Raw genomic sequence first — 23,803 nt, 5'->3', positions numbered from 1 at the left:
ACAAAATCACACAAAAACACTCAAATCACATCGTTTGGGGTTTATTTTTTTATTCAGATATGTATTTGTATTTGTATTTGCTACAGTCACATGATAAAAACATGTCACGAGGATCACTATCCTGTAAACGGTGAAAGGCGGTAATGCAAACACATCTCTTAAAACTAGAAAATACATTTACAACATTATAAAATACAGTAGATAAGCGACTGTCCTGTGTGCAGTATAGATTATTCTCAAATACTGATTTCAGATTTAAATATAGGATTAAAGAGTTTTCTATCACACACGTCTACAACACAATATAAACCTCTACTGTAGGGGCAGCTAATACAACATCATACTATTGGCTAAAAGTCTGCTATTCACTGCCAGTGCGATGTGAAGAACCTGTGGTGTCTTCATGTCAAAATAAGTAATTTTAGTCTCCTTTTGATTGCCTGAAAAGGAGAAAACAAAGAAAATGAGAACGCCAACAAGGCATCTTGTTTAAAAGGTAAAGAGGTTTTCTATTGCTTTTGGTCACTTTGTGGTTTGGTGGTGGTAAGATCAGTATCTCAGGTCTCTGATGTCCGAGGAGCTGTTGCACCAAAAAAAGAAAAGAGGGAGCAGAAAAAGAACAAGAAAAGAAAAGAAGAAGTGAAAATGACGTGTTTAGATTTAGTATTTTAAGTGAAACAGTATATGCCAAAAATGTATACATGCTAATTTAAAATAATGTACTAACAAAACAGTATATTAAGTATATTTAATTTAAGTTAAGTAGCAATATACAGTTCATTCATACTCTTACATAGGTAAATGTACTTAAAATATAAAAGGAAAAATACTCAATTTAATTAAGTAAGGAGGCTAAAGTTAATACAAGCATTACATTACCTTTCACTGAGTGGGGTTTTAGCAAACTGAACTTGCTCTCTCACAGCTGTCCCAAACACTAACGTCTGCTTTTCAGTGTCAATTACACACTAAAAGACAAAAGACAACCCATCACATACAGCACATATGGCTTATTCTGCTCAAGTTTGTGAATTATCTTTGTGTTTCGACCGCACTGAAGTGGAAATCGGTGGTTTACCTTGAGGGACTTAAGTGTCTTGTTTCCCAGTGACATCAGTGGCATGTCACATTCTGTAAAGAGATGTCATTTATGGAAAAATAATATGAATATTTGAATTGTCTTGTAATCACCAGCTCAAGTTTCATTATTCCTCAGCCTTACCCAATATGGCAAATGAGCACATTATCCTGAGCTGTCCGATGGTCAGGCTGAGCTCCTTGATGTGACCATGAATGCAGAGTTTACTTTGAAACGGAAAGACACTTGTCTCCATTTTGTTCTCCACGGCCAGTTCTTTCAAGCTTTGAGAGAAGCAAAGATGTCAGCCACTAACAAGACACTGCAAATTAACTAATGTCTGTGAATACATGATGACTATGACAATCAACTCACCCTAATCTCTCCACAGTCAGCGAGGACATCAAGTTCAGAGTGCAGCTTGTGTCTATCAGCACATTCACGTCCTGTCCCAGGCACTGAACAGATGAAATATGTGTATGAAACCCCCAGCAATGGAAAAAAAAACAGTATTAACAGTATTAACTAGTATAACTGTAACTGTAACTCACTGTACAGGGCACGTGAATGAAATCTTCCTCCATTTCTTCATCATCTTCACGTGAATTCAGACGGCTACAGCTCAGAAGCACCACTCCGCTGTTTGCTTTTACTCCACACATGTTCATCCTTCCCAGCTTGGCCTCCAGCAGGCGCTTCTGCAGGATATGGTGTGGCTGCTGCAGTAAAACAAAAACAACACAAGCACAGTTAGAAAACTTGACCAAGGACAATGTCAGTGTGATGACAGATGATCATTCATTAAGGATTGTGTAGTTGTAGTTGTCATCATTGTTTTTAAACAAGTTGTTTTAAGGGTTAGCATAAACTACCCATAAAAGTTAGGGTATTCTTCAGCCATCATCTTCATCACATGTCAAATACTTTAAAAACCTTGAGTCATTATCCCAAGTTCTCCTACAGTCCTGAGATTGTGTGGTTTGTTTGCAGCTATTAGGATGATGATGACGATTTCTAAAAGCATGTGTAAAAATATGAAGATACAGTACATTAATACCTAACGATGCAGCTGTTATAGTATCACTATGGTCCTACACCACCATACCCCTTGTTTAGACGTCCCGAGCATCATGAGTCCATCAAGAGGAAGCAGATCAGCGGAGTCTTTATGGAGGAATTGGATCGCTTGTTTCAGCCTCCTCTGCTGCCTCATGTCCGCAGCGTCCTGTCGCATCTCCGGCCGCATCCCTGCAGAGAGCATGAGGTTTATCCCGCTCACGACTCGCGTGTTTACTACTGAGCCTGGTGGGAAATCTCCCCGGTGATGTGTGACGATGTGATGGATCCAGCGGAGGAGAGGAGACACGCCCTCGTCATACTGTACCTGTGGTCAAGTCAGACAGATACCAGCATCCATGTCTTCTGGTTACATTAAAGAATAAAACTCACTACAGGGGAATGTCATCGCCATGCAATAATAATAATGTGCTATAAAAATCACCAGAACTTGAAAACTGATGTATTATCCTTTATTTATTTATCTGTCAGTTTATTTATGAATTTTTACGATACAAATAAATGTGTATAGGCAAGTGCAACGTAACACTTTACATCAAGTTAAACAACAATAAGTAAGTAAGAGTAAAAAGGGAAGAAAATAAAAGATTATGTAAACATACAGAGGCATTGGAGACAATTGTTTTATTTTGGGAAACCATAGGAAATTGTAAAAATGCTTTTACTTTTTTCCCGTATTAAATTTGAGCTTTTATTTTGATAAGAACCTCCGATGTCAACTTGTCTGCTTTGGCGTGTTTAGTTGTGCTTGATGCAGCTTCCATGTGTCTCTTTCATGAATCGTGACTAACCTAACCCCATGAGAAAAGAAAAAAGATAAATATCCTGACTGAGTGTGTGTGAGATATGATTTGTTTTTTGTTAGTTTAATGATACTTTTCAAATAGGAAATCCAGACAGAACAAATTGTGGAAGAGAAATCGCAGTATGGCTTGAAATATGGTCTGATTGGGGAATAAAATAAGACAGTGGTGACTTCTTCCTGAAATAATGACCATATTGAAATAGTTGTTTCTTAGTGTAATGGACAAACAAATACAATCTACTCAGATTATTTTGGGGTGCAGTGACAGTAAACTGCCCCCAAAAAACTTTATTTTGAATGAATTACTAGGTAAAACATGCCTAAACAACTGCAGTGGGAATTAAGTTGGGTCATCCCCTACATGAACATGATACGGAAATAAAATAAAATAAAATTAAAGTAAATATAAAAAAGGAGCACAAAGGAGCAAGGCTAGAATTATATGAGCAGAGAATGAGACAGACACATGAACAGTCTTATGGCCTTACTGTTGTTTTTTATCGATTATTTTTAATAACATGAAATACTTAAATACGTAAAATAAGTAGGCTGTGAATGATGGTGGGTTTCCTTTTCACTGACATGAGTGACTATGGCTTTTACCTAATAAAATCACCAAGTTACCAGTGTCACATACTCTGGAATCCACTCTGATCATATAAAATAATGATATAATTGTAGGTAAACTGAGGTATATTGTCTATTTTCAGAGATAACAAATTGTGTATCTCAGACCAGAATACAGCGACATAAGAACATGGGTCAACTGTGAGCTTGTGTAGCAAGTAATTTACAGTGTAAATAGCAGATATTATTATTTTACTTTAGGGGGAAATGGGTAAGAAATATAAACAGAAAATGCCACAGTTCTACATCTTCTCTGATAAGACATGAGCTAAAGTCACCAAAAGTCGTTTGTTTGAAAACCAGAACTATTCATTTGTTAATACAATTTAATCCAGAAATTTGTGTCATCAATTGTCAAGGTATGTACACGTAATGTAAGAGGTGAAACGTGCATACTGTTCTGTATCAGTTGGTGTAAAGGACGAGGAATGAAACTGGCTGGTCTCTGTTTGGGTCACTGTCAGACAGATGTCAGCCATACATCTCTTCACTCCATTGCCCACATTGCCTCTGTTTTTCCCATATCACCTTGTTTTCAAGATGGACGCCGAAAATCTCCTCACACGTCGCTGTTTACGTCGCAGAAAAATTAAGCATAACCGCATCCTGCGACACACAGAGATGGTGAATACACATCGATAGACAGCGGTCGCCCTGTGTTAAAGATTAATTGTTTCTTTTCTATGATGACGCTTTGCTTTTCCAGTTTAAACCCTGAAACAATACGAAAATTGACGCGGAATGGCGTCTGGTAGGGGCCCGGGGACATGAATAACGCAATGCAAGCGCAGAATCTTCAAAGACAGACATAGGATTTGACCAATAGGCTTTAAGTATCTGACACTCGGGCCAACCACAGTTATTGGTGTGCGGATAGGCGGGCCGTACAGATCGGAGGATTGTACTGGTGTACATGTTCCGGGCGTTCTGGCGTCACTGAGCGTTTCCTGCACTGGTGCATGGTGGTCGAACAGGAGGAATTGTTGGAAATTTTTCGGAGGTTAGTTTATAAATTGGTTTTTACCCAGTGTGCATTATTCCCACAGCCATCTCTGTGAGGAGGGGTGTGTGGCTGACTGCGACAGGAACTTTAAAGACGCCTGAAAAATACCGTTTTACCACAAAAGAGAGAGACAGTCATCGTGTCAAAATGCTTATGTTATCGTTTCTTAGCTCAGTTCCCAGGTCTTGTTTCCGAACTGCGTTGCTAGTTTCACGGATTGTAGCTTCATTGAATCAGCTAGCTAACTGCCTTGGCTGTCACACAACCAGCTCAAACTTCACATTAAATAGCCGTGCGCGTGTTGACATGGCAATTCATGGAAATAGTCCAATGATAACCGTCAAAGAGTCCTAATAGAGCTTTTTGGTGTATATACCACCACTGTTATCAAGGTGGCTAACATGCTAGCTCCGGTTTGACAGCGCGTTGGTTATTAGCTAATACGAGCAGTCGGTGCTCTACTTAGACCGTTTCCGTATCATAACACTCGGTTCATCATCACGCTTGTTGTGTTTTTAATTTAACTGCGACATTCGTGGTAGGTCACAGTTGTGCTGCTCAAATAGAGCTAGCTAACTAGCTAGCCCTTGCCCCAACAAGTCAACAAGCGCCAAAAAGCAAACAGCGTCAGTCTCGTCAGAGCTGATTCAGTTCAAATGAATTAAAACGAATCTACATGAGGAAAAGCTTACGCAAACGACATAATTGCAGCCGAGTAAGCAATGTAAACACGGTTGCATTACAACTGACAACTTGACACACAGGTTCCCAAAACTTAGTTTTAAAACTTATTACACTAAAATGTAATTTAATAGAAATTGTGTTATGTGTCATAGCCAAGGTTACTGACAGGATGAGGGGCCCTGGGTTGGTTGTTTCAGTACTTGAATTCAAGCACCACACCACTTTAAAAATATAATTCTATGTTTTTTTTTGATTTTTTACTGTAATATTCATTAATTCATCTTCTACCATGTTATCCTCCACATGGGGGTTGCAGGGGCGCTGTTGCCAATCCCAAAGGCGGGGTACACCCTGGACAGGTTGCCAGTCCATCACAGGGCCTCATAGATACAACCATCCACTCTCAAACCTACAGTCAATTTAGAGTGTCCAATATATTAAACACACTCCTGGGGATATGTTAATACATTGATAATTAAATTAGCAAATTAATTTGTAAAAATGACATTTGACAAACATTAATAAAATAAGTAAAGAGTAAGCACTAAAATAAACTGATTACCCTCAATCAAAAACCTGGCTGCATTACAGTCCCAAACCTTAAGTAAGCTGATACATCTCCTGACAGATGTCTTCTACTGGTAGGCGTTTACATTTGGTGGTGTTTTGCAGCGTACATCAGATTTCTTGTTCATCTTGTCCTATCCTTTTAAAATGAAACCATCGGAGTATAAATCAATTCTTCATTAATAAATTATCCCATTGTCAAAGCTCTAAAGTTAAGTTTGTGATTAGAACGTTGTCCTTATGGCATGGAAGTAATATGTTCGTACATATTATTAGTAACATAAACCAATGCGTGAATGGATGACTACCTCTGTCATATTCATGTTCTGTACTTCCTCTTTTCAGCCAGTGTGTATCTGACTTGGCTGTTGTAAATGTGTGTTTTGTGTGTTTTACTCCAACAGCTGAAGCATGCTCTTGGCTCAGATAAATCGGGACTCGCAGGGAATGGCAGAGTTTCATGATGCAGATGGGCAGCCGGTCACACTCTGTCTGGCAGAGGCTGTGGCAGTCGGAGGTGAGACCCAACACTGAACTTTGATCAGTAACTGTTGGTCACCCATAATGTCAGTGTCAATGTTAGACTACAACACTGCCTAGGATGAACAGCAGGCCAATTTAAATTATGATGTTATGCCACAAAAATAAGTATCATAATGTCTAGTCTACTATAATAGAAATGACCTGTCTGTTCTGGTCCTCTTATTGCCTAAACTGACTGTTAACATCTTCTTATTGTCATGTTATTCCGCAGATGGTGATCAGATGGAGAACATGGACACTGTGAGCCTGCAGGCTGTTACTCTTGCAGATGGATCCACTGCATACATCCAACATGAGTCCAAAGCTTCTTTTTCTGATGGGCAGCTCATGGATGGCCAGGTGATCCAACTGGAGGACGGCTCTGCTGCCTATGTTCGGCATGTGTCAATGCCTAAAGCAGGTAAAACTTATCGCAGATAAGGATTATTTGTTTTTCTTTTCGGCATTACGCTGTATTGTTACAGGACTGCAAGCATTTGTAACTAAGTACAGAAAAGCAATTATTCTTTATTATATAGTCAAAGTGCCTCATTTGATTTTTCTATGTAGGGGGTGACAGTTTACAGCTTGAAGATGGACAGGCAGTTCAGCTAGAGGATGGAACAACAGCCTACATACACACACCCAAAGGTAAATAATTATATGCAAAAATGTCTTTCTTGTGCTATTTCTTTTCCATAACACCCCTTTACATTCACTGAGTAATTATTGTTTGTAAAAATCCTTTTTGGCATTGGATTGTGTTTATAAACCCATAGCACATCTTACGTCAAATGCAACTCACAGAGTTTTAGATTAAACATTTTTGAAATTTCCTCAGTGTTTGCTGTGTAATTTGTTATTCAATGTTCATACAAATTTAAAGAATGGATTTAAAATAATTATTCATCAATATTAGCTAACGTTTTCAGTGATAGCTTACTACACTTGAAAATCAAGAAAATCTTGTTACTGTGCAGAAACATATGACCAGGGTGGCCTCCAGGAAGTGCAGCTGGAGGATGGCAGTACAGCCTACATCCAGCACACGGTGCACATGCCCCAGCCCAACACCATCCTGGCCATCCAGGCTGATGGAACCATTGCAGACCTCCAGGCTGATGCCGCTGCCATAGACCACGAGACTATCAGTGTGTTGGAACAGTACACCACCAAGGTAAACATACTACTACAGCATTATGCCTTGATTTAATAATAAACAAATAGTACAATTCAGAACACTAGCTGTATATGTGATTACAAATAGTTCTCTTTTGCATTCCAAAGTGTTTGTATTTTGACATTTACTGGTATGGGTTTGATGTGGAAATTTATTCTTCAGGGTTTATCATGTAAAAATGTTTTCAGATTCAGACAACATACCTGTGTGTCTGACTTCTATTGATTGTGAAGGTTCATAATTCTGACATTAGACACTGTAACAGGAAGTATCCTTTTCCTCTCTATCAGGTAGAGAATATCGAAAACCCTCTAGGATCATACGGCAGAGTGGAAGCAGACAATGGCGTTCACATGAGGGTAGAGTGTCATATTTTTTCTTTCATAACTTTATATCTTACTCTACATTCGATATCAAAAACTTTTTACTGCTCCTTTTAGATTGTGTTACAGGGTCAAGACAACAGGCCAGCAAGAGTCTCGAATGTAGGAGAGAAGTCATTCCGTTGTGAATATGAGGGCTGTGGAAAGCTCTACACAACTGCCCACCATCTCAAGGTGAGTGTGGGAGATGTGGTTGCGTTTATATGTTGATGTTCTGCTGTGTTTCCTTACTTGTCCATACTAAACCATGTAATTGTTCAAAGATACTATTCACCCACATGTATATTCCCATGATGTGGGTAGTAGCCTTTTTTTTTTTTATCCTTACACAGTTTGGTTGTGATTCTTACAGGTACATGAACGCTCGCACACTGGAGACAAACCATATGTCTGTGACTTCCGTGGCTGTGGAAAGAAATTTGCAACAGGTAGCAGTGGAGACTGGATTATTTGTCTGACTTATCTTTATGCAATTGTTGTTATGTGTCTACATACTAGTGATTTATGTTCATCATGTCCTTTGGAGATCTTTACTTGTTTACCGCAATGTTCTCATTGAACTAGGTGAATAATGACATAAAAAAGTCCATGTGACTAAGTGCTGTTGACCTAAAAATAAATGTGAATATCTGTTTTTATGGCAATTTAAGGGTATGGATTGAAGAGTCACTCACGCACACACACAGGGGAAAAGCCATATAGATGTCAGGAACTGAACTGCTGCAAGTCCTTCAAAACCTCTGGTGACCTTCAGAAGCACACAAGGACTCATACAGGTACTCATACAGACGTGAGAATAAACCACAAAGACATGTATGTCATAGTTAAGTGTATTTTGCTACAGTCAGTGGTGACTGCTATTAACTTGGCCTGAGGTACCTGACTTTACATTACTATTTAAAGTACTTTTACTTTGGTGTAAATGAATAGACCAGAGTGGTGCACCCCCTGATATTTGAAACCACACAGATATGGCGCACTTTTCTACCAGCTCTACTCGCCTCGCCTCACTATAGCATGGTTTAAGTAGCGTTTCCACTAGTACAGTACCTGGTACCAGATTTTTGGTACCTGTTCAGACGAGGTTCCAAAAGCGTGCTGAGTAGGTACTATGCGATGATTGGTCAGGCTGCCTGCCACTGACTGGCCAGAGTGCCGTCACAGAAGGAGACATCCCACACACAAATCAAGCTGAACAGCACCGAACTGTAGATCGCTTAAAACTATTTAACAATCCTAAAAACATGGTTTAATCTTTAACAACTACCAGGGAAATCTCTATATTTAACAGTGGAGTCGGATGTATTTAAGGACAGTGCCGGCGATCACGAGTGGCATCACAGACCCTGCCGCTGTAGTCTGTGGAGTAGGAGGCTGTGCTCCGCAGACGTGTGGACAAAAATTGAATTGTAGATAAGTTAAAACTACTTAACAATCCTAAAAACGTGGGTTAATCTCCAACAACTACAGGAGTCTGTTCACTCCTGACTAAAAGTTTTCACTTAGCCGTGCAGTGATGACCCACATTAAGTAGGTACTTTTTTTTAGTGGAGATGTGACCTAATCGTGCCGTGGCGAGGCGAGTAGAGGCAGTGGAAATATGCCAATAGTGATACATGGCCAGGATTGGCTCATCACTGTGAATTTTTAATCAGATGCAGTGAGGAAAGAAAATGTCCCCGGTGTAACTGCTGTGCTGGAGTTTTCAGACATATGGTCATTATGAGAAACATAAGTGAAAATGCTTTTATATGTTTTTGATATAATCCATTTGATCTATATATAGAGTTATGGTCTGATAGATGGAAAGCATTTAAAAGATCATTTCTTTCTGCAATTTTGACATCATCTCACAGTTATATGATATTCTTTTTCACACCTAAAGCTGGTCACAGCAGGATTGAATTGAGGATTGATTGATTGAAATTTTCCTTTTAAACACCTAAAGCATATCAGCCCACACTGCAGCAATAAAGAATCTTTATATGCATTTTAAACTGCAATGATGACTCATCAACACCTGACATTGAATTTCTTGCTGTGCAGGAGAGAAGCCTTTTAAATGTCCTGTAGATGGCTGTGGCAGGTCGTTCACCACGTCTAATATCCGCAAAGTTCATATCCGAACACACACTGGGGAGCGGCCATACTACTGCTCTGAGCCGACCTGTGGGCGGTCCTTTGCTAGTGCAACCAACTACAAGAACCATATGAGGATTCACACCGGTGAGTTACTTCATACTGTGACTTCATTGTGTGTGTCATAGTAAGCCTGCAGCCACAGGCTGAAAGTTAAACATTAATTAATTTGCCTAAAACTTATTAACTTATTACTTGCATATTTGTGCTTGGGTCGCTGTAAAAAAAAGGCATAACAAAGTTTTTACCATTTCTTATTGTTCAATTTCATTGTGTGACTGCTTTCCTGCTTCTCTAGGAGAGAAACCATATGTGTGCACAGTGCCTGGGTGTGAGAAGCGGTTCACAGAATATTCCAGCCTTTACAAACACCATGTTGTTCATACACCCTGCAAACCTTACAACTGCAACCACTGTGGGAAAACCTACAAACAGATTTCCACACTTGCCATGCACAAACGCACAACCCACAACGACACCGAGCCTATCGAGGAGGAGCAGGAGGCGTACTTTGAACCACCGGCAGGTCAGTGTAAGGACACAAAAACACACAGGTTTTGTGCTTAAATCTGAGTTGAGTAAGATTACATCAAACTGAATAAAGTGAATGTAGAACTGCAACAGTTTTTCATCACATCAAGTAACTAATTGATAAGTTAATTGACAAACAATATATAATAATCTGTAAACTGTATTTTTTTTTAATTAATTCTAGTAGTATATCCAAGGTTTGAATGGATGGGATGGGACAATACTACTTTTTTGGTTACTGATATCGATATATCAAACTCGAGTATCTACTGATACTGATACAGTCATTTTACACCTTTATGCTGAAGCTGTTAACACATTTGTGCTGAATCAGTTCAAAGACATATTGTAGTTTTCCAACTGTGTAACAAATATTGTTTTTCCAAAAAGAAGAAATAAACATCCGATCCAGTGATTTTGACCAGTATCAGACAGATACAGATATTTACTGATACCGATTCCCATCCCTAATCTCAACACATGACCTTGGTTAAGACCTAACAGATAAAAATGTGAACACCCTAGGATTAAAAACATTAACTCTAATGCATGACAACAACTAGAGTGCTGTTAGAACAAGTACTAGAAAGGGAAATGTAAGTGAGGTGAGTGAACAACTCCCAAACTGGTAATAAACAAACAACACTAACAGAAACTTTGTTAATGTTAATTCAGATGCAATTGATGATCCAAATTGCAACTATACAACAACAGTGGTTGGGGGAGAGGACTCCGGCTCAGAGCAGGCTCCAGTGGAGAGCACTGACATGGTTAGTCAGCAACATGTTGCCTTGGTGAAACAGGAAGATGGGACACAACAGCAGGTAAAAGAATACAGCTCACTGGTGAATACACTTCAGCACAACTGTACTTGGACAACAGATAACATAAATGTATCTGCCAAGCTTTAACCAGAACGAAGCACATCACTCCTGTTTAATCATCTATGTTTTAGAATATATTTTTAGATCCTCATAATAGGCGCTCCATGGATTTTTTGTACCTTACTTACTGATCCTCAGTTTGAGATCATCGGGCAGAGTCAGATTCAGAGGCTCTCAATTGGTCTTCGTAAATCATTTTGGCTCACATTGCAATATATGTCTTTTTTAACTCAATTTTTATTGCCTTTTTAAAATGCAATAAATGCCCTTTTTGTTCTTTGAATCCTATACTAATTATCGGTAGAAGTACTTTGTAAATATTTTGTGTTCTATAACAGACAACTTTTATCATTGTATTTTGATGGCATGATTATAACGATGAACATCATACCAAGGATAACTGAAGACACATCGTTGGAACAGATATGTGATGTAGATCACTGGCCAAATGTACAGTGAATTGTGTCTCATGTCAGGTCAGTATCTCGGAAGCGGACTTGCAAGCCATGGGTGGCACAATCACCATGGTAACCCAAGAAGGCACAACTATAACCATTCCTGCCCATGAGCTGGCAATGCAAGGGGCTCACTCAGTCACCATGGTAACAACAGATGGCTCAGATGAACAGGTACACAACTGTGTGAGTTCTGTGTTGACTGTACAAAAAAGTTAAAATAACGTCAGTTCTTTGTCCGTTTCTCTGTTGTTTAATTTGTACACTTTTTGTACACGCAATTTACTTTACTTTGCTACACATTAGACTAGAGGTCGATAATAGTCCAATCCAGACCTTTTTCAATAAATCATTCATAATTGTCGGGTTTTTATTATGTTTTTTTGTATTTTAACTAGCACAGCTTTTCTAGCATTTATGCACCAAAGGCTCAAGAAATACAGACCATTTAAATTGTCGCATGACACGACTCGGCCAGTCATAGCCGTGAATTTGGATGTGCATTGAGGACTGGTCAGTGAGTGAGGCACACTCTAGTGAGAGACGAGAGAAGGAAAAAAATAAAGAATCAATCAAACCTTTACCATATCTTTCGTAAGGGTCCGTGCACACAAAGTGCAGAGGGAAATATTATTAAGCATTGTGATGTTCCAGACCTTTGCTTGAGGAAATCTTTCTGGACCATTCTGACTATGAATTCACTACCTATGCACTTAAAAACACCCACAACACAACTGTGACAGTCATCTGTCAGTTTCAAATTTTAGGCATTGATTAATTGATTTTTCATCCCACAACAAAGGGGTTTGTTGATTTGAGTGCAATATCTGTCTCTCATAGGTGGCCATCATGACACCCGACATGGCCTCATTCCAATCTGTGGAGGAGGCAGGCTACAGTCAAGATCATCCTGTCACGTTACTGGCCACCTCCAATGGCACTCACATTGCTGTGCAGGTTGGTAGAATAAACCCATAGGAGTATATAGAATGGTGGTGTGAGTTCAAATCTGTGAATTTGTTCAGTTAATGACGAAGAAAACAAGAACATTTCCCTCTCCATGCTGGGACAATGTCAACTGTGAACTATTCATCCTAGAAATGTCTTTGTATTTTTTTGGTCAAAATAGTAGTTTTCTTGTTCATGTGATGCTGACAGGAGAGTCATGTGATACTGACAGGGGATTCATGTGATACTGACAGGCTTTTCAGCCAAGATTTACGAGTAAAACCCACACCCCCACATACATAATCACACCCCTGATCCCACCCTGTTGCTATTTGCTGTAACACTTGATTACAAATCAAAGGTAGGTGGGGTTTAGTTGAATGGCTGTAGGTGTGGATGGCTTCCTGCTGGTACATCTAATTAAGAAAACTAAACTGAAACTAACACTATTTCCATTTGTAATCCACTGTTCCTGAAAAGGAAGCCATCGCTGGATTGATATAATTTACAGTTGTTTGTTTTTTTTCTGCTTTGTGGCCAATATTAAAGTTAATCAGCAAAAGCAGAAGGAAATTATTGGAATTTTCTTTACAGCAGGGTCATTGTTTTTCATTGGCGGGGCCACAACATGACTGTAATGACAAACAGTGTTTGTCCCCTTCATCAAACAGAGTCTACATGAAAGATCTGTGTATTAACAATTCAAAAGCAAATTGGTTTAACTACTTGCTATAATGTTAAATTTAAACAATGTAAGTATTTAGGCCTCAAACCCCCGAGAGGCTTTGTTTACAGCAGAGGTTCCAGTTCTGATTCCTGCTTTTCATTTATCATGTGACTTTCAAAGGGGTTGTAGAGTGAATAGATTTAATCAGCCTTTTTAGTCAGCTAACATTAGTTACCAGTGTGTCAGTCAATCAGTGTTTTGTGTAATACACATTGTTTTCCATCTCTTTGTAGCTCAGTGATCAGCCTTCGCTGGAGGAAGCCATCAGAATAGCATCAAGAATACAACAAGGAGAGTCACCAGGCCTGGATGATTAATGGAATCATTTTGAACTGTGATTAAGGATCAAAACCATGTCAATGGATTATATCAAGAAGAGTCTAAAATTAAGTCTTCCACCATGTTTTTTTTTCCACAGAAGAACTTTGCTTTTATGTGTAAATAGTATTTTGATAACTGGAGTTCCGCTATGCTAATTTGTCCCTCAGTCAATAAAATGGGAGAGGAGCAAATGCTTTCTAATGTTTATGATGCACAGTGTACAGTGCAGTGTACAGCTAATGCTATTTCTAATAAAAAAAATTTAGTGTAATTAATTGACTTGATTGAAAATCATTTTAAACTCAGGATTTCCCTAAAACCCTGTTCACCTATACCTAAGTTTAATACTATTATGATTATTTTTAATGTCATGGCTAGGTTGACTTACTAGTGTATGTATCTTGTCACAATGAATTTTGTGTATTTTTATCAAATTAATATATTAAAATGTGAACGAAATATATTAGTCACCCAAAGGGATAGTGGGGTAAGTAATATGTAAAACATTGTTGTCACGCAGTTTATTACAATTTGCTGTGGTGGTTTTAAATTGCATCCACTGTAGATAATCATTTAGTCACTATTTTAAGCTCGACTGAGCCGTTTCGAAACAAAGGGGCGGAGTCAACGTTTGTCTTATAAATATTACGTCACGCGGCTCCTTGATGTCGGTATAAATGGTAGCGTTGTCGCAGCTCGCGCCATATTGTGCTGAGCAATCGTTGACGTAACGTCTCCACGGTACTTTCTGGAACGCCCATCTTTCAAACTTCCTAGACGCTTCGCCATTGGCTCCCTCTGGTCCTGTGATCAACGGTCGCGGGAAGTCTTCTGCCACGCGCGTGATGGGAAGAAGTTGCTAGTTCTTTACCGACAAAGTTTATGTGTAAACATTGGTTTGGACGTAATTCTGAGTCGGCGAACAATTGAGACGTTGGTGACGGATACTGATACAAGATTCGGACTCAACAGTTGATCGGAAAGTTCCGGACGTTGCTGGGACGTTGAAGGCAAGCTAACTCCAGTGCCATTTCTCACCGCTGATGGGCGTGTAGGAGCTCGTGGACACGTAAACTTTTCTTCTGTGATGTTAACAAACTTTTATTGTTAAACCTTGTTGGATACATTTGAAGCAAGTACCTTATTTAAAAGGTAGTTAAGCGTTGGATACTTTGTGCTTTTTACGGACAACCCCACTGCAACATTAGTGGAAGCCAAACCGCGTGTTTTCTCCCGTCGAAGAAGCTGGGGTTTAAATCCTGAAAATGTCCAGCTACAGCCGTCAACGACATGGATCACCGTCCCCAAAGCCTCGACCAATTCGCCAGAAGTTATTATTCACGTCAAGCGATGGAGAGGACGAGCCTATTGAGGATGTTAACAACAGCACCGGTGGAGAGTCCGGCTTCACCGAGCTGGATTCCCCGATGCCCGTGCGACGGGATCCCGGCGAAAAGCTCCTGGATGACGGCAGCAGCCCTCTGACTCGGTCTGTTGAGGACGACGAAGTTGAACTGTGGGACGAGGAGGGTTTCGGGTCACCGTCTCACCAGCGGTCCCCCGCTAGTGTTATCTCAACTACCTGCTCACCATCACCGAGGAAAACGTCCCAACTGTACAGTGGTTCACCGGAGCGGTCCTACGTACAGGACGGCGGAGAAGGCTCCAGCTCTCCGATCCCAGACTGTCCAGACACTCCTCCGCACAAAACCTTTCGAAAACTCAGACTCTTCGACACCCCGCACACGCCGAAGGTGGGTACTTGTCTGTACATGTTCTTTCTGTAAAAATGATACAATCTTTTCGACATTTTAGTGGTTGAATCTGCAATTCTTCAGCGTTAGCAGACCACGTAAACAAGCTTAGCTATTATTGCTAATGTGAGCTATCGATAATTAGTCGGTTACGTTTCAGTTTATAATATAAACTTCAATTTGTTTGTAATTTCGTCAAATGTCTGTCGTATATGCACACATGGTATGCCGGTATATCCAGAATAATTAAATGAAACTGCGTACAGAATTGTATGCATTCTCAAGTAGCCGTTACTCTTGTTTCAAGCTAACATTAAAATGTGTTAAGTCTTTTTAATAGCTTGAATCATTTCAGGTGGTGTTTTTTTTTATGCATATGAATCTTTTTGAATTACCTGCTGTGTCAGTTAACGACCCAGTGACCTACTTTCTGTAGGACTACTAGTTGCACAACTCTGTGTGGTCAGACTTGTTCACCTGGACTTTAATTTATCTGCATGAGACAGACAATTTCAGAATTACAGTAATTACATTAACCAGGGTTGTTTGCAATTGGATTTCTTGTCAAGTGCTGGGATGAAATCAATGTGTCCCCAATTCTGCTCTCGAATGAATAAAACATGTATTTTTTCCAGAGTTTGCTGTCCAGAGCCAGGACCCTCGGATCCTCCAGCAGGAGAGTTTCCCTGTTCAAGAATGTGGAGTCCTCAGGAAAGCCAATCGCAGACAGCAGCAGGAGACATCAGGCACCTCTGGTCAACTTTAACCCATTCACCCCTGACTCCCTCCTCATCCAGTCAGTCACACAGCAGAGAGTCAACAGAAAGCGGGCACACTGGAATGAGTATGTTGATCAGATGTTTTCTTTTTTTGAGACTGGTAGTTTAGAATGTGTGAAAATACCCACATATTTTCTAGGTTTCAGACAGTGTTCTGTTGGTGTCCAGTTGGTTACACCTTGTTATTACTGCAATGATGCATCAGTTAATCAGATGTATTAACCCATTGTTATAATAACCAGATTCGTTAAAGCCGTTGACTAGGAACAGGAGTCTTGGCTTGGAACCAAGACCTCATGGTTACTACCTATCTGCCATGTGCTTCTGATGTGCTCAATGCTGCCCCCTGCTGTACAGAAACACTCACTATTGTGTTTGATCTTATAGCTCTTGTGGAGAAGACATGGAAGCAAGTGATGGTGAAGAGGAATTCCTTCCACCCTCAAAGGTATTTGAATGTTTTTTGGGATTCCATTTATTTGCATACACTACTTAAATAATGTGTGCAAATACAGACTTTAATATTGTTTGTTTACTTGCCAAAAACTTAATTATCACTTGCATTGGAGATTTTTTATTTTTTTCCAATGATGGTAATAAACCGCTTCTACTTGCAGAGGCTCACCATGATGGAAAGCAACATGATGTCCCGGTACGAATCGGAGTTCCTTGAACTAGAGAAGATTGGTTGTGGGGAGTTTGGAGCTGTGTTCAAGTGTGTGAAAAGACTTGATGGTTGCATCTATGCTGTCAAGAGGTCAAAGAAACCTTTGGCGGGATCAGTAGACGAGTAAGTTGAATTTATAACAATATGGAAAAAGACACGTTGAGATTTTATTGTGAATTTTGCAATGATGGTTGACTTCTGTATAAACCTCCTTTTTACTTAAAAAAAATAATTAAAACAAATTGCTCCCCTTCCATAGGCAGAACGCCTTGCGAGAAGTATACGCCCATGCTGTGCTGGGCCAACATCCACATGTGGTGCGTTACTACTCAGCCTGGGCCGAGAACGACCACATGCTTATTCAGAACGAGTACTGCAGCGGTGGCACACTGTCTGACGTCATTGCAGAGAACTATAGGCAACTCAGCTACCCATCACAGCTGGAGCTGAAAGATCTACTGCTTCAAGTCGCACAGGGGCTCAAATATATTCACTCAACATTGCTCGTACACATGGACATCAAGCCCAGTGAGTACTTATGAATGCAAAAGATGTATTGTGTCAGAAACGGTTAGATTGAATCATATATTGTGAAGTTTAAGGTGACATCGAATGCTCGCATCGCACATATATGTTAGTTATGGAGGTCTACATGGAGATGTAGCAGGGCATTCCCATCAAATATGAAAAATATCCACTGAGCGTTTGTTTGCTCATTGATGGGGGAGCCCGTGGAGCGTCTGGCATTGTTTACTACAACCCAGAACAGAGCAAACTCATCTTTTTTTTCAAAGACATGTTGTCAACCGATATGCTCAGCAGCTACAACAAGAGTAGTTCTTCTTCTGCGGTTGAATGGACACAACCGGATGTGCCCGGACTAGTGCCCGCACCAGGAGGAATTACAGTGGTGAGAGGAGTGGTGAGGTTTCCTGATGACATCATCAGCAAACGGAAGTGCCTTTTTGCTTTGCAGAGCCCAGGGAAACAATAAAACCCTATTTTCTCAGCAGTGGCTGAACTATTCTGAAACTTTAAAGGTTTCATATATGAGGTAGTGACGCAGATACACACACAAAAGCACCATGAATTGGAGCTTTCGGTCTATGTCGCCTTTAAATGTCTTTGGGTCCAAATTGTTTTTTTACACTGATTCACCTAGGACATATATTCTCTTCTGATTTTTGTGTTATAACCATCATTTAAAATGGTCTGTGACTACATGTAAGTAAATATGACTAATGAACGTTTTACCTATTTTGTTCCCAGGCAACATCTTTATTTCTCGCAAATCTGTACCAAGCTGTGATGATTGTGATGATGATGATGGCCCAACCACCAGTGTTGTCTACAAAATTGGTATGCAGATTTTTCTCGGTTCTTGTATGAATTAATTCTGCATTTGGTCTTGTATTTATGTAGTTTAGTGGTGATAATATGTGCTTACAGGAGTAGTATAATTTCATCTCGAACCTTTTTTGTCTGTGCTCCTTCCTCAGGTGATCTTGGTCTTGTGACAAGAGTGAACAATCCACAGGTGGAGGAGGGTGACAGCAGATACCTGGCCAATGAAGTTTTGCAAGAGGTTTGTGCTTCTATTCTAAACAAAGACTGCATGTGTAAACAAGCACACATTTACACAACGTCTCTAATCTCTCCATGTTCTGTTATCTTTTAGAATTACAGTGATCTGACAAAAGCAGACATCTTTGCTCTGGCTCTGACTGTTGTCAGCGCCTCTGGGGCTGAGCCTCTTCCCACAAATGGAGACAAGTGGCATGAAATCCGACAGGGAAAACTGCCCAACATCCCTCAAGTTCTTTCACCTGAGTTTATCAGTCTTCTGAAGGTAATAATCATCACTGTTATCATGTTTGTTCTGAATAGGGCTGCAACTATCGGTATTTTATTTTCTCGAGTAGTTGTTTGGTCCGTATAACATCAGAAAATCTTTTTTTCCACGAACCAATATTATGAATTCTTTATTACATGGGGCCAAATAAACCAGAAGATGTTCACATTTATGAAGCTGAAAAATCAGTGAGCTTTTTTTAATTGTTAGAAAAACAATTTCATTTCATTTTTAGAAACATTAACTATACTTGTGGAATCACTTTTATTGACTTATGATTTCTTGGGTTTTAGCTCATGATCCACCCTGACCCAACCAGAAGACCATCAGCGGCTGACCTCATCAAACACCCGGTACTCCTCACTGCTGCCAGAATGAGTGCAGACCAGCTCAGAGCCGAACTCAGTGCCGAGAAGTTCAAGAATGCACTGCTACAAAAGTAAGTATTCTTGAAAAGTTCCCAGCAAAGCTATATGCTGTTACCACTGTATGTGACCTGGGTCTTGGTCTCATTACACTGCAAGTAAATTTAGGAGAAAAGAGACATTTGTTTAAGTAATTTGTTAAAACTCAACAAAGAGGTGTTTTTCTCTGCTTGCGTGGTTAGGCTGTTGTTGGTGACTAAAAATGCTACTTTCACCAAATGTGAGGTGATATAGGAGGAAGTGAGGTGCTTACTGCAGCAATAGACAAAGATTTAGCTTTGGCAGGGAACAATAGTTTTCCCCCCATGCTGGGGGCGTTATAAGGACATATTGATATATTACATTACATTACATGTCATTTAGCAGACGCTTTTATCCAAAGCGACTTACAAAAGTGGTATATATTCAGTCTTAACAAGTTTTGTGACATATTGGTTCATCTCTGTGGATTTAAATTGCACAGGTTGGATCCAGCACTGGTCCTATTCATTTTTTGCTGCACCTTTTAATCTATTCACAAAAACTCACTGACATTTGAGCTCTATAGACATAAAAAACCAAGCTTTGTAGAGGATGATTATCCACAGCTCTATTTAAAATAAATAAATAAAAAGTATTAACCTGTATTTCTCTGTCCTTCTCAGGGAGCTGAAAAAGGCCCAGATGGCCAGGGCTGCAGCAGAGGAGAAGGTTTTGTCCACTGACAGGGTCCTGACCCGCTCCACAGTCCAGTCCAATTCCAGAACCTCCAGACTCATCGGAAAGAAGATGAATCGTTCGCTCAGCCTCACCATTTATTGAGACTTTGTTCCATTGTGACAGGACCATTTTGTTTCTTTCTGGTCGGTCACAGCGCTGAGCTGTTCAGCCATGTTTGGACAATGTACAGTTGCCACACTGAACCTGAACTCAATAGACTTCAGCCTCACTGTCTACTGAGACTTTGCTCCGTTGTGACAGGACCACTATTTTTTCTTTTGTGTCGGTCACAGCGTTGAGCTCTTCAGCACTGTTGGGACAATAGACAGTTTGCAACACTGAACCTGAACTCAAGAGACTTTCATTGCCAATGTAGTTTTGACCTTTTGCTGAGGAACTTGAGTCTGGGGAAAAAGAACTTGTTCCTCAAAAGGTAGTTGCCCTACCTTTACTCTATGTCATTCCATAAGTTGGCATAGACGTTAGTCTCTGCGTCTGTCCTTGCACTTCCCTCAAGACGAAGCCGAAGCCTGTTGGCAGCAGATCAAAGCTGCAGTGAAGCTCTCTTCAGTGTGAATGTACTTGCCGTCGCCTTGTGCACCTTACTGCCTGTCAAATGCCTGATGCTGGGTATCGGAACTGACTATTTCTGTTTGTAATCAAGCACTTTGTAGGCAAAATGTGGAACCTGCCACATTTTCAAGATAAAGAGTAATTGATGCTGCTATTGATGTTTTGTATGTTCTGGGGTTTGGCCAGTTTCAGGTCAGATCACTCTGGAGGTCATTGGCTCTTATTTTTAAGTAGGAGGAGTCTACCCCACCTTTCCTTGTCTAATGGGTTTTATTTTTCTGCTTGGGTGGAAAAAAAATTCATGCAGTTTTAGGAAAATAATCCATCTGGTCTTCTATTCATTTGTGTGAATAGAAGACAGGTTTTGATTTCCCCCACTGAATGGTGCTGCCAACCCCGCCTTGTAGCATTACAACAATCATCACCCTGTACCCAATCCCTCTCATTCCCTCAAGGCTTGCCTTCATTTAGAGAGAAGTATTCATCTCTGTTATAAACTCTAACTCAAAAAGGTTTGTTGTAACATGTACATAGTTCTTTTAATAAATCCTCTTCACTTTATGTTCTGCTCACTGTGATGATCGTATAAAACTGGATGAGTAGTTGCTCTGCACATATTTTAAGTAAGTCGACAGCAGTGGCTGGTGTAAGGTTGAATTGTGTAATTCTTATTGTGGCATGGTCCCTAAATCAGAGATTTCATAGTGCCTATGCCACCCCTATTTCTTCAGTTTTGCAGTTTTTAAAGGTAAGGCAATTGGGTTAATTACAAAAAAAATCTCAAAATAGACATTTTCAGTAATTACTTTGAGCTTTAATCATCACACAAATCAAACTGTTATTTGAGGATTTCTATGTTGATATGACTAATTCAGTGTGTTATTGAAATATAAGGTACATTGAACACAATAGCTAATGTATCAAGTCATACAAAAATGAATTTCATGCATTTGTTGTCCAACACATTGATACACCAGACTCCTCTGTTAAATATTGAGATTTTAGACTTTTCCGTGTTATTTGTTGGAGATTAACAGCTGATACTATGCTGAATGACACGTAATGTTGGACTGCCGGCCACTCAGAGTGCCGTCACGGGAAGAGGCATGAGCAAGAAGTCTGACACAAGAATTAAACCGATGAATGCTGAACTGTAGATCTGTGTTTAGAGACAGCACTGCTGAAAGCCTGTGATTGCGAGCGGCGAGCTGTGTCATAACCACAGCCACTGTATTTCAGTTCAGTGACTGTCACAGTCTATGCTCCAGTCATGCAGGAAGTACTGAACAAGAACCTTTAAATGATTCTAATGATTCTGTACACTGAAAACATCTGCTTTACAAGTCACTAGTTTGTGTGTACTGCATATAAAATGAAGTCCTGGCAGCTGTGCAGTGATGACTCCAACCATGTTGAGGAGGTACTATATATTATAATACTATATTATAATGGTTGGAACACCAACCAAACCATTTAGAGTTGTGCCGAGTGGAAACCAGGCATGGACTGGCCATCGGGCGTACTGGGCAATGCCTGCTGGGCCTACGCATATTTGTGGGCCGGCCCGAGGCTTAAAAAAATTATGTAAATAAATAATATATATATAAAAATAATTTTTATCGCCCGTGATTATAATTGAGACACGAAATGCAGGCCATTGGTTGAATTTCTTGAAGGACATTGAGCTAGTGAACCTTTGTTTTCAAATAATACTATGAGTAGACTTGAGTGTCCAACTTACAGTGTTATTTTTAGCTTGCTATAAAGTTATAGTTTGCAGGTGTTACAGCTTACAGTTATTATTATGTAATGTTAGTGAGACATTGCTTTGCAGAAATGGATGATTAATCATTGTTAGGTTTATGTTCTTGATCTTTATCTTGAGGATTATGTTTTTTCTCAAGCAGTATGTATATCAGACTGTTGTCTAGCTCTATTTCTTTATTTTAGTCATTAGTCCTGTTATAATGCAATTGTGTGTCTTTTGATGTGTATCACTCACTTGTCTGTCAAACTCTTCTCTTTAAAGCTGCCCTGTCCCCCAGAGATGTGCCTTTCATTGGTGGTCACCTCACAGGCATTCTCCACATTTGTGAGTTACTATACTGTATACTGTTGTTATGTGTTCTTGCTGACATCCACCTGGATGGTCATATAGCCTACTACTTTTACAAAGTGACTGTAATGAATGCAACTATCTATTATTGCATTATTTTGAAGACACCAGTGAATATAAATGATGCTGTCTCATTCTCACTGTTCTCTTGATCCACCTGGCCTCTCTTTCTCTCCCCTTCAGGCATATTTGGAGTGAAGGTTTGCCTTTCCTTGATGTGGAGTTCATATGCATTCTTTTTCTTTCATTGTGAGTTTATTAAATAGTTCTTATTTAAATTCTAGAAGAGAAGTAGCAGATGAATCTAGCATATCTGACCTCACCTCTGCTTTCTGTCTCCCTCAGAGCACCAAAAACCATGCAGCCTTTGTCTCAGCATATGTGAGTACAAAATAAGCTATTACAGTATATTAACTCTCTGTTCACCTAAATATTATTTAAACTTAACTGATCCCTGCTCTCCTTCTTTCCTTTGTCTGCCTGTCTCTGCATCTCTCTCAATCTTTTTCACTCTTATTTTCTCTCTCTTTTTCATACTTTAAGGTGCCACTTTGAGGAGCACTTTATTGTATGTATGGCCTTACTGTTTGTTTGTATAAACAGTATGTTTCATTAAACACTGAAAAGTCATCTCTAGCAGTGTTTCTTTGAAAACCACTTTCACTTCAAGATGGGAATTGTAGCACTGTGGCCAGCTCTCCCAAGATGAAGAGTAGTGAAAGATAATATCAATACTCTATTCCATATAGGCCACTGTACTTAATTTTAATTTTTGAAGCAACACAATGTGCGCATGTATACTCTGGTATGTCATGTGCCTCCGCATATCGTATGAATAATCATGGTGGGCTGCCAGTCCAGCCCTGATTGGAACCACAACAGAGCAGGTACTAAAAAGGTACTAGGTACTAATGGAAAAACACCCGAGTAGAGTCGAGCTGAGTTGTGCTGGAACTGTGTCATGGAAAAGTACCATTATAGGGAACTGCATTACTTTTCTCCACGAG

The 23,803-nt window shown here is 39.8% G+C and overlaps 3 protein-coding genes across 5 annotated transcripts; 2 read left to right on the top strand and 1 right to left on the bottom strand.

Moving 5' to 3' along the window:
- Positions 1-41: 41 nt before the first annotated feature.
- Positions 42-2,461, bottom strand: LOC122761199 (nuclear receptor-interacting protein 3-like). The gene is made up of 7 exons (XM_044016375.1): positions 2,184-2,461; positions 1,630-1,797; positions 1,454-1,536; positions 1,223-1,362; positions 1,079-1,131; positions 880-968; positions 42-580 (listed from the first exon to the last, which is right to left on the bottom strand). The coding sequence occupies exons 1-7, from the start codon at positions 2,337-2,339 to the stop codon at positions 550-552; spliced, it is 720 nt and encodes a 239-aa protein (XP_043872310.1). The 5' UTR covers positions 2,340-2,461; the 3' UTR covers positions 42-549.
- Positions 2,462-4,393: 1,932 nt separating this feature from the next.
- On the top strand, positions 4,394-14,202 carry znf143b (zinc finger protein 143b). Of its 3 annotated transcripts, XM_044016373.1 has the most exons (15): positions 4,394-4,587; positions 6,246-6,358; positions 6,596-6,784; positions 6,934-7,014; positions 7,344-7,540; positions 7,834-7,902; positions 7,984-8,100; positions 8,279-8,354; positions 8,577-8,702; positions 9,973-10,152; positions 10,364-10,591; positions 11,272-11,420; positions 11,957-12,121; positions 12,776-12,892; positions 13,844-14,202. In XM_044016373.1, exons 2-15 carry the CDS (start codon positions 6,253-6,255, stop codon positions 13,925-13,927), a joined length of 1,884 nt encoding a protein of 627 aa, XP_043872308.1. In that variant the 5' UTR covers positions 4,394-4,587; positions 6,246-6,252; the 3' UTR covers positions 13,928-14,202. The 3 variants fall into 3 exon arrangements, with proteins under 3 accessions (XP_043872308.1, XP_043872309.1, XP_043872307.1); XM_044016374.1 differs by lacking the exon at positions 4,394-4,587 and having other exon boundaries at positions 5,658-6,358; XM_044016372.1 differs by lacking the exon at positions 4,394-4,587 and having other exon boundaries at positions 11,957-12,109.
- Positions 14,203-14,637: 435 nt separating this feature from the next.
- On the top strand, positions 14,638-21,241 carry wee1 (WEE1 G2 checkpoint kinase). Its single transcript, XM_044016377.1, has 10 exons — positions 14,638-15,685; positions 16,321-16,529; positions 16,852-16,912; positions 17,082-17,254; positions 17,391-17,659; positions 18,401-18,490; positions 18,631-18,716; positions 18,810-18,980; positions 19,277-19,422; positions 20,053-21,241. The coding sequence occupies exons 1-10, from the start codon at positions 15,197-15,199 to the stop codon at positions 20,207-20,209; spliced, it is 1,851 nt and encodes a 616-aa protein (XP_043872312.1). The 5' UTR covers positions 14,638-15,196; the 3' UTR covers positions 20,210-21,241.
- Positions 21,242-23,803: the final 2,562 nt, after the last annotated feature.

This window comes from Solea senegalensis, unplaced genomic scaffold, assembly GCF_019176455.1.
Source record: "Solea senegalensis isolate Sse05_10M unplaced genomic scaffold, IFAPA_SoseM_1 scf7180000014414, whole genome shotgun sequence".
NCBI classification, from domain to species: Eukaryota; Metazoa; Chordata; class Actinopteri; order Pleuronectiformes; family Soleidae; genus Solea; species Solea senegalensis.
Note: the sequence above shows the minus strand (reverse complement) of the source record. Positions and strands in the feature narration are given on the sequence as shown.

What these genes read in the sequence shown, in the direction of transcription:
- LOC122761199 (XM_044016375.1), bottom strand. Translation starts at nt 2,339, where the DNA reads ATGCTCTCTGCAGGGATGCGGCCGGAGATGCGACAGGACGCTGCGGAC. An exon ending in GTGCTCATTTGCCATATTGG is followed by an intron (nt 1,132 to 1,222) that starts GTAAGGCTGAGG and finishes ATCTCTTTACAG; the next exon opens with AATGTGACATGCCACTGATG. An exon ending in AGACACTTAAGTCCCTCAAG is followed by an intron (nt 969 to 1,078) that starts GTAAACCACCGA and finishes TTTGTCTTTTAG; the next exon opens with TGTGTAATTGACACTGAAAA.
- znf143b (XM_044016373.1), top strand. Translation starts at nt 6,253, where the DNA reads ATGCTCTTGGCTCAGATAAATCGGGACTCGCAGGGAATGGCAGAGTTT. An exon ending in CTACATACACACACCCAAAG is followed by an intron (nt 7,015 to 7,343) that starts GTAAATAATTAT and finishes GTTACTGTGCAG; the next exon opens with AAACATATGACCAGGGTGGC. An exon ending in GCACACAAGGACTCATACAG is followed by an intron (nt 8,703 to 9,972) that starts GTACTCATACAG and finishes CTTGCTGTGCAG; the next exon opens with GAGAGAAGCCTTTTAAATGT.
- wee1 (XM_044016377.1), top strand. Translation starts at nt 15,197, where the DNA reads ATGTCCAGCTACAGCCGTCAACGACATGGATCACCGTCCCCAAAGCCT. An exon ending in ACACCCCGCACACGCCGAAG is followed by an intron (nt 15,686 to 16,320) that starts GTGGGTACTTGT and finishes TATTTTTTCCAG; the next exon opens with AGTTTGCTGTCCAGAGCCAG. An exon ending in TTGGCGGGATCAGTAGACGA is followed by an intron (nt 17,255 to 17,390) that starts GTAAGTTGAATT and finishes CCCCTTCCATAG; the next exon opens with GCAGAACGCCTTGCGAGAAG.